Source organism: Ovis canadensis, chromosome 15 (genome assembly GCF_042477335.2).
Source record: "Ovis canadensis isolate MfBH-ARS-UI-01 breed Bighorn chromosome 15, ARS-UI_OviCan_v2, whole genome shotgun sequence".
Classification (NCBI taxonomy): domain Eukaryota; kingdom Metazoa; phylum Chordata; class Mammalia; order Artiodactyla; family Bovidae; genus Ovis; species Ovis canadensis.
Genome location: NC_091259.1, coordinates 23,862,298 through 23,875,741, shown reverse-complemented (window position 1 = coordinate 23,875,741; position 13,444 = coordinate 23,862,298). Strand labels below are relative to the sequence as shown.

The 13,444-nt window shown below is 35.3% G+C and overlaps 1 protein-coding gene across 2 annotated transcripts in view; it reads right to left on the bottom strand.

Annotated features, from left to right (window-relative positions):
* CWF19L2 (CWF19 like cell cycle control factor 2) overlaps positions 1-13,444 on the bottom strand; it is a 155,464-nt gene that overhangs the window by 81,868 nt on the left and 60,152 nt on the right. For both annotated transcript variants that reach the window (XM_069554927.1, XM_069554926.1), the window contains one exon: positions 8,868-9,523. In XM_069554927.1, the coding sequence (XP_069411028.1) occupies positions 8,868-9,523 (656 nt within the window). The remainder of the gene's footprint in view (positions 1-8,867; positions 9,524-13,444) is intronic.

The window sequence follows — 13,444 nt, the reverse complement described above, 5'->3', positions numbered from 1 at the left end:
CTTTCAGGAATACAAATATATCTAAAACTGAAAAAGTAAAACTCCTTTTTTAATTTAAATTTATTTTTAATTGGAGGATAACTGCTTTACAATATTGTATTGGCTTCTGCCATGTATCAACAGGAATCAAAAGGACCAGATTCCAATTCAGTTAACTGTCTCCCAAAACAAAACTCAAGAACATTTACATGAATGCAAAAATATCTACCATGGAACAAAATAAAAGTCTCAATATCTAGTATCTAATTCCCCACTCCAGTACTCTTGCCTGGAAAATCGCATGGATGGAGGAGCCTGGTAGGCTGCAGTCCATGGGGTCGCTAAGAGTCGGACACGACTGACAGACTTCACTTTCACTTTCATACACTGGAGAAGGGAATGGCAACCTACTCCAGCATTCTTGCCTGGAGAATGCCAGGGACGGGGGAGTCTATGGGGCTGCATAGAGTTGGACACAACTGAAGCGACTTAGCAGCAGCAGCAGCAGTATCTAATTAAAGAATGTCAGACATGCAAACTAGAAAAAAAGTAAAACCCTTAATTAGGAGAAAAAGCTATCAATCAAAGCACTGACACAGATTTAACAAACAGAAGACAAGGGCATTGAAAGTTAATATAAATTTATTCCACATGGTTGAAAAGTAAGAGACAACTAAGACATAAAATAGATTAGAATTTAAATTCTACAAGTGAAAATTACAATGGTCAAAATAAAAACTACACTGAATAGGATTAACAGAGATTAGACTTCAAAAGAAAAAAATTAAATTGAAACACTAGTTTCCAGTGCCTAACTTCTATATAAAATGAAGCACACAGAGAAAAAGAATTTCAGAACAGAAAAGAACAATGGAGATGTATCGAACAACCATAAATAGCCTACTATTCATATTACTGGAGTCCCTGAAATAAATGGGAGACAGAAGAAACAAAGGTCAAAGTTTACTAAAATTAGTGAAAACTAAAAATCGAGCTTACAGAATTCCTAGTACAAAAGCAAAACAAGAAAACCACATCAAGGCACACCATAATCAAATTGTTCAAAACTAATGACAAAGAGAACAATTTATAGCAGCCATAGGAGGGGGGAAAAAAGACATTTATGCACAGAGAATAAAAGGAAGAGCAGATTTCTCATCAGAAACAACATAAGAGAGTAGCAATATCTTTAAAGTACTTCAAATTGTCAGCCTAGAATTCTATATCAAATATCTTTTTCACTTCAGGGTATTGGAAATAAAAACAAAAATAAGCAAATGAGATCTAATTAAACTTAAAAGCATTTGCACAACTAAGGAAACTACAAACAAGGTGAAAAGACAGCCCTCAGAATGGGAGAAAACAATAGCAAACAAAACAACTGACAAAGGATTAATCTCCAAAATATACAAACAGTTCATGAAGAACTGTTTCAATACAAGAAAAATGAACAATTTAATCAAAAGGTGGGCAAAAGACCTAAACAGACATTTCTCCAGAGAAGACATACAGATGGCTAATAAACATAAGAAAAGATGCTCAACATCACTCATTATTAGAGAAATGCAAATCAAAATCACAATGAGGCATCATCTCACATGGGTCAGAATGGTCATCATCAAAAATTCTACAAACAATAAATACTGGAGAGGCTGTGGCAAAAAGGGAACCCTGTTACACTGTTGATGCAAACTTATACAACCACCATGGAGAAGAGTATGGAGATTCCTTAAAATACTAGAAATAAAATTCCATACAACCCAGCAATCTCACTCTTGGGCATATACTCTGAGGAAATCAGAATTAAAACACATTCATGTACCCTAATGTTCACTGTAGCACTATTTACAACAGTTAGGACATGGAAGCAACCTAGATGTCCATCAGCAGATGAATGGATAAGGAAGTAGTGGTCCATATACACAATGGAATACTACTCAGCTATAAAAAGGAATGCATTTGAGTTAGCTCTAATGAGGTAGATGAACCTAGAGCCTGTTTAGAGTGAAGCAAGTCAGAAAGAGAAAGACAAATATCACATATTAATGCATGTATATGGAACCTAGAAAGATGGTACCAACGATACTATGTACAGGACAGCAAATGAGACACAGACATAAAGAACAGACTTTTGGACTCCGTGGGAGAAGGAGATGGTGGGATGATTTGAGAGAACAGCACTGAAACATATACATTACCATATGTAAAAGAGACAACCAGTGCGAGTTTGATGTATGAAGCAGGGCACCCAAAGCTGGTGCTCTGGGACAACCTGGAGGGATCGGGTGGGGAGGGAGGTGGGCAGGGGGTTCAGGAGGAGGGGACACATGTATACCTATGGCTGACTCATACTGATGTATGGCAAAACCCACAATATTGTAATTATGTGCCAATTAAAATAAATTTTTAAAATGTGAAAAAAAAGGTGAAATGAAGACATAAAAAGCTGAAAGAATGTTAAAGAAAAGCCTTCAGACAGAAGAAAAATTATACTAGCCTGAAATATGGATCAACTCAAAGGAAGGAAGAGCAACAGAAATGATGACTACAAGAGTAAATATGTACTTGTTTCTTATTACTTAAGTCTCTTTAAGATAACTAAAGAAAAATAATAACAAGAGTTTATAACAAGTATAAGTAAACTGTATGAAAACACTAACAGAAAGGACAGGATGGGGAGAAATGTAAACTACTATAAAGTTCTTACAGGAGTGGCATAATATCACTTGAAGGTAGATAAGCTAAAGATGTATGCTGCTGGGACTTCCCTGGTGGTCCAGTGGTTGAGAATACACCTTGCAATGCAGGGGATGTGGATTCAATCCCTGCTCAGGAAACTAAGATCCCACGTGCTATGGGCCAATGCACTGCAACTACTGAACCTGCATAATCTGGAGCTTGTGTACAACAATGGAAGATTCCATTTGCTGGACACAGACTGGCTGGATGGATAGAAAAACCAGAACTGTATATATCCTGTCTTCAGGAGACCCACTTCAGACCCAGAGACACATACAGACTAAAACTGAAGGCATGGAAATCAAAAGAAGTAGCAAAACACATATCAAAGGGACTAGACTTTACAAGAAAAACTAGAGACTTCTCTGGTGCTTCAGTGGTTAGGAAATCAACAGCCAATGCAGGGGACACAGGTTTGATCCCTGGTCCAGGAAGATTCCACATGCCCTGAGGGCAAGCCAGGGACGGACAACTACTACACTCCCTCCCCCAAAAGCAGTTCCTACAGTGGTCTCCCATCACCCACATCCACAGCCACATTTTCCTCTTCTCGAACATTTGCACTCAGGATAATCCTACCTGCATGAGCACACTGTATCACATATACATATACACTAACTTTGAATTCCTGCTGAATTATCCCATCTGTCATCATTCTATATTTTTAGCTCCTTTCAAACCTGATACTGTCTTTTCCACTAATATATAAACATATCCAAATATCTGCACCTTAAAAAATATGGGAGTGAGGGAGGCACTTTGTGAAACCCATGTCTCCCACATATACTTCTACCTCTATTATTTCATAACCCACAGTCATAATTTAATCCATGAAATCTGGCTTATAAATCCTCTTTTACAATGATAATATTCTTGATTAAGTTGCCAAAGATTTCTATTATTGCCTACGCAAAGGCACATCTTTGTCATTTTTATCAGACTCTTCTCTGTTTCTGAGAAACTTTCATTTTCTCTTCACTTCTCAGTATACAAAGAATCAATCAAGAGACAGCATCCAAGAAGGTATGCAGACTTCAACCAAAACTCACAAGTTTCAAGAAGATAACTGAAATCTCAGAGACCTTTAAAAGAGGCACCTTTCATGGTTATAAAATTTGTACTCCAAACATTCCTTTTTTTGTTGTTTTGATGGGGTAGTGGAGGGGGTATAATTTCTAACAGAATTGTTTATTAGTATTGAAATGTAGATCAGGATAAATATGATAATACACACGAATTCTGAGTATCTCTGGCATTTTCAATATTAACAGATAATTCAACACACAATAGAACAATAACAGGTATCAAATAAAGACATTACAATGAAAGCTGTTGGGCATCAATGACTGAAGAATACATGATCGTTAATAACACAGTAAAGACACTACTCTGCAACAAACAGCAGGGACAGACTCTTCCATTTACCATGGAAGACTCTAAGCATTTATAATGGCGAGCATATGCTCTGAAAAAAACATCACCATGGCATCTACAACTATCCTATAAAAAGAAAAAAGTACAAGCATTTCTCATTTTTCAGGATTACTGCTATATTTCAAAAGCCTTCTTCAAAATTATTTTCTGAAAAGCAAATTCTATTTCCCCACTTAAATGTACTCTTTTTACAACACACATCCATACACAGGCACACCCACAACAAACTCTGGCTCAAACTTTTGAGGAAAATGTAATTTTAAAAGCTCCAATCCAATCACATTTCAGAAACCTTGAGTATACTGCAATTATTCTCTGCCTGCTGACAGTGTTCATAGATCCCATCCCTTTAATTCTTTTCTTACTACCTATTCTCAAATTTTCTCCCCTAAGGATTTCAGTACTCTTGCCTGGAAAATCCCATGGTCGGAGGATCCTGGAAGGCTACAGTTCATGGGGTCGCAAAGAGTCGGACACGACTAAGCGACTTCACTTCATTTCAAGGACCTCATGACTAATACTCAACACTTCAGAACTTGGTATCCTCTTGTCCTAGGCTATCACAGAAAATTCTGCCAAGGTTTTTAACCTTTTTAACCTTATGTAATATTTTCTATTATATAAAATGAGTTAGAGCCTAATATTAACATAGATAAAATCTAAATTAAGGACATCACATTAGTTTTGCTCATACTATGCACTACTCTAGGTTTCAAACTTTTGAAAATATATTAGCTAATATATTTTCCAATAAAACGGAATTACATACAAGCACATTTTATTTCTAAGAATGAAAATCTTAAAATTACTAATCACATGGACCACTGTTAGAGGATGTTTTCCAGCTACTTCAGGGCCTAAAATTAACAAAGGAAAAGAATGATAAATTGATCACCATAAGAATGAATGAAGGGACTTCCCTGGTGGTCCAGGGGCTGACTCTGTACTCCCACTGCAGGAGGCTGACTCTGTACTCCCACTGCAGGAGGCTGGGGTTCAATCCCTGGTCAGGGAACTATATCCCAAATGCTACAACTAAGACCTGGCAAAGTCAAATAAATAAATTAAATAAATTTAAAAAAAAAGAATTGATGAAGAGAAAAGAGGAAATCTAAAAAGGAGAAAAAAATAAATGTATCACATGACAACTATAAAAATGCTCATAAAACACCCTCAAAAAGCAGGCAAAATATATGACAAAATAAAATAAAATTAAAATAACATTTATAAAAATAGGCCAAACTTCACTTATACGTACATGCAAATTGAAGAAAGTTTCTATTCCTTAAATGTACCTATGGCAAAGATTAAAAACCTCAATAATACTACAAGCAAGGAAGAGAAAAGTCATTCTCACATATGACTGGTAAGAGTGTAAATTGGTTAGTACAATGAAATATATAAATACAATTCCACTCCTTGGAATTTATTTTACAGCTATATTTAACTGTATGCAAAAATAAATGTATAAAATTATTCACTGCAGTATTATTTAGAGCAACACACTAGAAACTACCCAAGCCCAACAAAACAAAACTGATGAGAAATATTAGCCTATCTCTAAGGTTTACAACAGAATATTAAAGAGACTTTAAAATGAAAAAAAAAAAAAAGCACATACATATGGGCTGGTAAGGAAAGATCTTTAAGATACACTGATTGGAAAGAAATAAGATTCAGATCAGTACAGGCATCTGCTGGTGTATCCCAGGGCCCTCTAAAGACCCAACATCTCCAGATGCTGAAGTCCCTTATGCAAAATGGCAGTCAGCCCTTTCCTATCCATGGGGTTTACATTCAATCAACCGTGAATTGAAAATACTTAGGAAAAACATTTCAGAAAGTTTAAAAAACCAAAACCTAATCTGCATAGAGTTGGCAACTATTTACACAGCATTTACACTGTATTTACAACTATTTACATTGTACTGGGTACTAAAAGAAATCTATAGATGATTAAAAGTATATGGGAGAACATATGTAGGTTGTATGTAAAAATACTATGCCTCTTTATATAAAGTACTTGAGCATCCCTAGATTCGGGTATCTGTTAGCGTCCTGGAACCAACCTCCTGGTGATAACAAGAGATGACTGTAATTATATGTTATCTCTTATACGAAGGTCACAGACCCCAAAAATGGACAAGTGTTACATATAGTTGCCAGATAAAACACAAGATGCCCAGTAAAATTTTAATTTCAGGTTAAAAAACTTTTTTAGTTTAAGCGTGCCCAAACATTTTTATTTGTTAAATCTGGCAACCCTAGTTATATAACATTGTGCAAGGCACAAATTCAGTTGCCTGTTTCTGCATCTGGAAAATACCTGGGACAGTCTATGATTTCTTCTAGTTCTAAAATCAGTTCTATGATTTTTTTTCTTGGTAGTTCTAAAATTCACAGGTTTTAAAGCTCCCTAGAATTCTGGCATTTTACCAAAAATTCAACATACACCCAGGATAATGTTCAGACAAATTAACAACTTCTAGTAATCCTTCACTGAATCCTTCCAATCCCTGAAAACAGGCATTCTTCAAGGTCATATTCTTGTTTTCTTACTTTATACCATTCTACATGCTCAGGAATTCTTTTTTTTGTTTCACATATATGTGGATAATTTCCCTCTCTAGTCAACTATGAAATTAATAGAAAGCTTCAAAATACCTGTAACATCAAAATTAACACAGCTAACAAAGAATACTGTCTTCAGACCACAAGCTTTTAGTGAGTGCCCATATTACAGTGTTTCTATCAGAAGCTTACAATACAACATACCAACATGAAGCAATTATAGAACCAAAAGGAGTGCTAACAATATGAGACTGCTTACATGTTCTTCTTAGCAGCAGTCACAGAAGTAAATACCTACAGATTACCCAACTGTTAAGCCAATCCTAATGATATCAGGAAACAAAGAGCTTCATCCCACTTCTACATGTTTCTAGCAACTGGGACTGGAGATAGTCTACCTTCCAGAGCACCTGGAATGAAACCTGGACAATTATATATGTGGACAGCCTCAGAAATTCTCTAAACCCTGCCATGTTTATCCAGTCAGTATAACTGAATTTCTCCTTTCATTTCCTAGGAACAAAGCCCTGATCTAAACCAGAGCCCATCTGACTGGGCCTCCCATCACTCAGTCTGGATTTTGCCAGCTTCCCTTCCTCCTTTCTACTGAAAGCTACACACCAGGCTTTATAATCCACAGCTTCAGATGAAGTAACTAACAAAAGTGATTTACCAGACTCAGGACCCCAAACCACAAAGCTTATACCTACTACTGCCACCAATGAATTCTATTACTTCCTAAAATCTTTTCCTTTAGCGTCCCATTCATTTGGTGGTACTTTAAAACATATTTTAACAATCATTCAAGTACAGGTTAGTTATTATCCTTTGGATACACATTTTCTACTTATGGCTATTTCAAACAGTGTCAACCCTATGGCTAAATCAAGTTTCCTAGGAATGACCCACTGAACCTGGGTTTCCTGACTGAATAACTCAGCCCTATACACAAGTGCTACAGGGACAAGAATAACAAAAGCAGTTAGTGCTACTGATTTTTCTAATCATTATATGTACAATCACTATCTTAACTATATTTTGCTTTCAAAACTCTAACATTAGCTATAAATCCTGTCAACTATCAAAGTGGATTTCCTTCTCTGCAAAACCACCACCAAAATTCATGCTTCCCTCTGCAAGATCTTTCACGTATCTTTTTCACTTCATATTCGGGCTATGGCAGCATATCTTCCTTCAGTCTCCCAGACCTCCAGTAGGCATGTGATATTGACAGTTATGATTGTGTGTTTAAATATGTATGACTTTCATTTGAAAGTAATATGGCAGTACTAACAAAATCTGACCAACCTAGACAACATATTAAAAAGCAGAGACATTACTTTGCCAACAAAGGTCCGCCTAGTCAAAGCTATGCTTTTTCCAGTAGACATATATGGATGTGAGAGCTGGACTATAAAGAAAGCTGAGCTCTGAAAAATTGATGCTTTTGAACTGTGGTGTTGGAGAAGACTCTTGAGAGTCCCTGGGCAGCAAGGAGATCAAACCAGTCAATCCTCAAGGAAATCAGTTCTGAATATTCACTGGAAGTACTGATGCTGAAGCTCTAATACTTTGGCCACCTGATGTGAAGAACTGACTCATTTGAAAAGACTCTGATGCTGGGAAAAGTTGAAGGGGGGAGGAGAAGGGGACGACAAAGGATGAGATGGTTGGATGGCATCACCGACTCAAAGGACATGAGTTTGAGTAAACTCCAGGAGTTGGTGATGGACAGGGAAGCCTGGCATGCTGCAGTCCATGGGGTTGCAAAGAGTTGAACATGACTGAGCGACTGAACTGAACTGAACAAAATCTACCAAAATATTTTATGTAGCGTATCCATTTATAAGAACTATTAAGGTCATTTAGCTATATAGATTGCAAAAAAGCAAGTTTTAAGAAAATATTCACTACTGAATTCATCTTTCAGCTTTTTGTTAAATAAACTGAAATGAAATACAATATATAAAATGAAACTACTGAACTGTTAAAAGGTGCATATCTTATCTCTTACATCAAATTTAAGAAAAAAAATCATAACATACCTAATCAGTAACTAATGCTCTAAAAAGTACAGTTCAGTATCTTGAATCCTCTGGACCTTAGTATTCATTCATTGGTTTAGGAAACAAATGATAGAATACCTGGCAAGTGAAGATTTTGTATCCTGTAGATGTTCTTTTGTCACAGAGTCCTCTCTCAAGCCTTCCTCCTGTGATTTTTCTCTCACGTTTTCTGAAACGTATCCATGGTCAATACTGTGACTGGTTTCTAGTGGTTTTTGATTTGAATGTTTCCTGTCTCCCCTCCCAAATCGACTCCGGCATGATAAACTTTCTTCACTGCTCTCTGTGGGTTTTTGAAAGCCACGATGCACAGAATCTTGAGGCACTACTGCTGAAGATGAACTAGATGGTTCAAAATTGCTGTCCTTGCTATGAAATGACACTTCTTCATCATCAGAGGGTCTTAAGAATTTAGCTCTTAAATTTACATGAGAAGAAAATTCTTGATTTTTCCTTGGACTGGGTTCTCTTCTATATGTTTCTGAAAACACAGCTCTACCATCTTTTTCATCACCACTAAACTTATCTTTAGTGATACTGTTTGCAATATCCGTTGTATTATATCTACCTCTTGAACTTTTATTATATTTTACCAAGTCTGATTTTCCACTTTCTTGACTACTGTGTGCTTTATCTGAGTATGCTGGTTTCTTCCACCGTTCTCGTCTACCATCTTCTTTCGTAAATGCAGCTTTTTCAGCTTCTTTTAATTTCAACTGAAATTCTTCCATTGACTAGAAAGGAGGAAAAATTCATTAAGATATTTAAAATTAAAAATGGCTCAATGACTTGTACTCCACATGCCACTGTGTCATGATACATTGTCATGTAGTACAATAAAAGAAAAAACTTAAGAAGGGGAATGAAAGACCTATACAATCATCCTAAATGACATAGGCTGAAATATGTACCCCTTCCAAAGTCATATGTCAAACCCCTAACCCATAGAACCTCAGAATGTGACATTTGTAGAAAGGATCTTTAAAGAGGTGATTGGAGTTGATGATGGACAGCAAGGCCTGGCATGCTGCAATTCATGGGTCGCAAAGAGTCGGACACGACTGAGCGACTGAACTGAACTAAAGTAAGTTAAAATGAGGTCACTGGGTTATGCCTTAATCCAGTATGATTGCTATCCTTGTAATGAGAAGAATGTGGACACACAAAGAGATAAGCACACACACAGAGAATATGCACACACAGAGAAAATACCATGTGAGGACAGAGCTAGAAGGCAGATACTTATGAAAGAAGAAGAAAGGCCTCAGAAGAAACCAAACCCTCTAACATCTTGATCTTGAACTTCAATTCTCCTGAACTTTAGGAAAATAAATTGCTGTTGTTTAAATCACCCACTCTGTGGAACTGTGTTGCGGCAGCCAGAGCAAGGAAACACACTGCTATAAAATGAATATTTTAAAAAATATGAATAATCAAAGAAAAATTACCAAATAATAAAAAAATTCTGGGAGCTCAAAAAAAGCCATTTAGACCAAATGCCCAGCATTAAAATAAAACAGAATTCAGAAATCAGTTAAGACATAATATTTTAAAAGATATTTCCTACTATCAGTGAGATTCAAGATGTTACTGCATGGCTAAAACAAAACAGACTCTTATGAAAAGAAGAGCAGTTCAAGAGCAAGAAAGACAAAGAAAACTATGTTCTAAGATAGACAGGTAGTGAATGGAACAACAGAAAGTGTTGAATCCAAATCTGCAAATTCAACACTAGCCTAGGAATTTGCTATACTTGGGAAAACATGGTAAACAAATATAAGTTATAGCAAAAAGACACATGGACAATTAATTCTACAGAACATGCATATACTTTCAGAAGGAAAAACCAAAGATGGTAGAAGCATTAACAAAAAAATTTCCCCAGCTAATTTTCTAGATCCAAAGGTCTCATCCAACAGCCTTTGGGGAAGGAAGAAAGTGAAGCATACAGAAACTCATACATAAAAAAAATCCTAATTCCTGAGTCTTAAAATTCGTGCAGAAAATAAATTTTTCACAAAGATCAGATCAGAGGAAGGACTGAATGTGAACAAGTAAACAACATTCTGCCAACAAAGGAAAGGAAGTTAAGACTGTTAACAACTTTTCACTAAGTGCTAGAAGATAATGAAGTAAAGATGAAATTTTGAAAAATAATTCTAAACAAAAATTCAATTCAGTCAAATTATCTTTCCTTGACATGTACAGAAAAAAGGCATTTTCTGAAATGCAACATATCAGAAAGTACATTACTTACTAATTCTAAGGGAAAAATTACTCCCTCAGAATTTATCATTAAGCCAAACCGTAAATGAGTTAGGGCAGGTATCTTTGAAAAAAGGAATTCAGGCCATAAACTAAATGGCGAATGTAATGGTTAAGCCTAAATAATTGTTCTTATAGTTGTGAAGAATACAACTGTCGAGGATAACATGCATATTTTTTAAACTTGTAGTAAACTGTAATTAACATTTTTAAATCTTTCCATAAAATCTGAGAGTTGAGATGGAAAGTCATTATCTTAGACGAGGCAGAGATAATCCATTATATTTTATCAAATTTTTTTAAAAATCTAGGCTTAACATGTTTCTTAAATTTAATGACAACGTGAACAGAATGAAAATGATGGCAGTAAAGGCAGATATTTTCCCAATTTAAGCATTACCTCATAGGCAACTTTTTTCTTTCTTGGTTATACATAAATTAACAATATCTTTATAATTAGTGGCTTCTAAAATTCAATAAAATATGGTAATAACAAAAACAGTAGCTGACACAATTTATCCAATGCTTATTGTACTACACTTCTGAATCATTTAAATGGGGTCTACATAGAATGTCTAGATTCAGATTTATTCATGAATTTCATAATCTTGGTTCTTTAAACTCTGCCTCAGTTTCCTCATTTACTAAATAAAAATAGTAGTATAACTGTGGCTAATAATTAAATTTAATTATACATGAAGTATAATGTATACTGTAATGTAAGTAGCTGGCAGATGAAAAGCATTCAAATTATTATTAGTGCTCACAACAATTCTATGAGAATAATACTAATAATCGTCTTTAAAATAAAAAATAAAATGAAGCTTAAGATCACACAGCAAGAGTAACAAACTTGATATTGAAATTCAAGACTATTTAACTACACAGCAAATGTTTTTAAACCATCATGTCAAAATGCCTAACTCTGATTCTTAACTGTTCCAGAGAATTAAGAAATTATATAAAACTTCAAAGTTTCAAAAATAAACTTATAATAACCCTTAAAAGATAAAAAGAAAAATAAAAATAATATAAATAAAGATATAAATGCAAAATAAAATATTAACAAATTTAATTCAGTAGTATATTAAAGTAAATGCCATGATCAAATAGGAGTTAAAGAATCCAAGAATGGCCCGAAGATAGAAAATATGTTCAAACAATTCAACTCATTAATAAAAGAAAAAAAATAATTTTATCTCAAAGGATATCAAAACAGTTATTTCATAAAAATTAGATACTCACTCCTAATTTAAAAGCAAATTAACAAAAAAGCACCTTTCAATAAACCATGAATGCAAAGATACTTTTTAAACATGACAATCTTCATCTTAAATGCACTTAAACACAGAAGAAAGGTGTCTATATCAAAATCCTGAAATTCTATTTCAAGAATACAAGAAAGTTTAAATATCGTAATACTGAGCAGAGAAAAGTAATCAACATTTCCATGTAACTATTTTCCGCAAAGAGACACGACTGAGTGACTGAAGTGAACTGAACTGATTTTCCCAGATAAGCCAGTTTAAAAGAGCTATAGATGTAATGACAAGAGTTTTTTAAAAAAATGGGCAGACTAATACCAGTCAAGTCAGAAAACATAAAGAAAGAAAGATTCAACATATACTTATGTTGAACATAAAAAATATACTGAGGATAAGGATATATATGTAACAACAAATGGAGAAATACACTGAAAAGAATAAATGAAAATTTGAACTGATGAATAACCAGTATTTTAGGATGAAATAATTCAGTATTGTTATTCAGTCGCTCAGTCATGTCTGATTCTTTGTGACCCCAGAACTGCAGCATGCCAGGCATCCCTGTACTTCACCATCCCCTGGACCTTGCTCAAACTCATGTCCACTGAGTCGGTAATGCCATCCAACTATCTCGTCCTCTATCGTGCCCTTCTCCTGCTGCCTTCAATATTTCCCACCACCAAGGTTTTTTCTAATGAGCCTGTCCTCCGCATCAGGTAGCCAAAGTATTACAGCTTCAGCTTCAGCATGAGTCCTTCCAATGAATATTCTGGGTTGATTTCCTTTAGGATTGACTAGCTTCATCTCCTCACAGTCCAAGGGACTATCAAGGGTCTTCTCCAACACCACAGTTCAAAAGCATCAATTCTTCCATGATCAGCCTTCTTCATGGTCCAATTCTCACATTCATACGTGACTACTGAAAAAACCATGGTTTTGACTATCCATCCAGACCTTTGTAGGCAAAGCAATATCTCCACTTTTTAATACACTGTCTAGGTTGGTCATAACTTTTCTTCCAAGGAGCAAGCATCTTTTAATTTCATGGCTGGAGTCACCATCTGCAGTGACTTCGGAGACCAAGAAATAAAGTCTGTCCTCACTGTTTCCACTGTTTCCCCATCT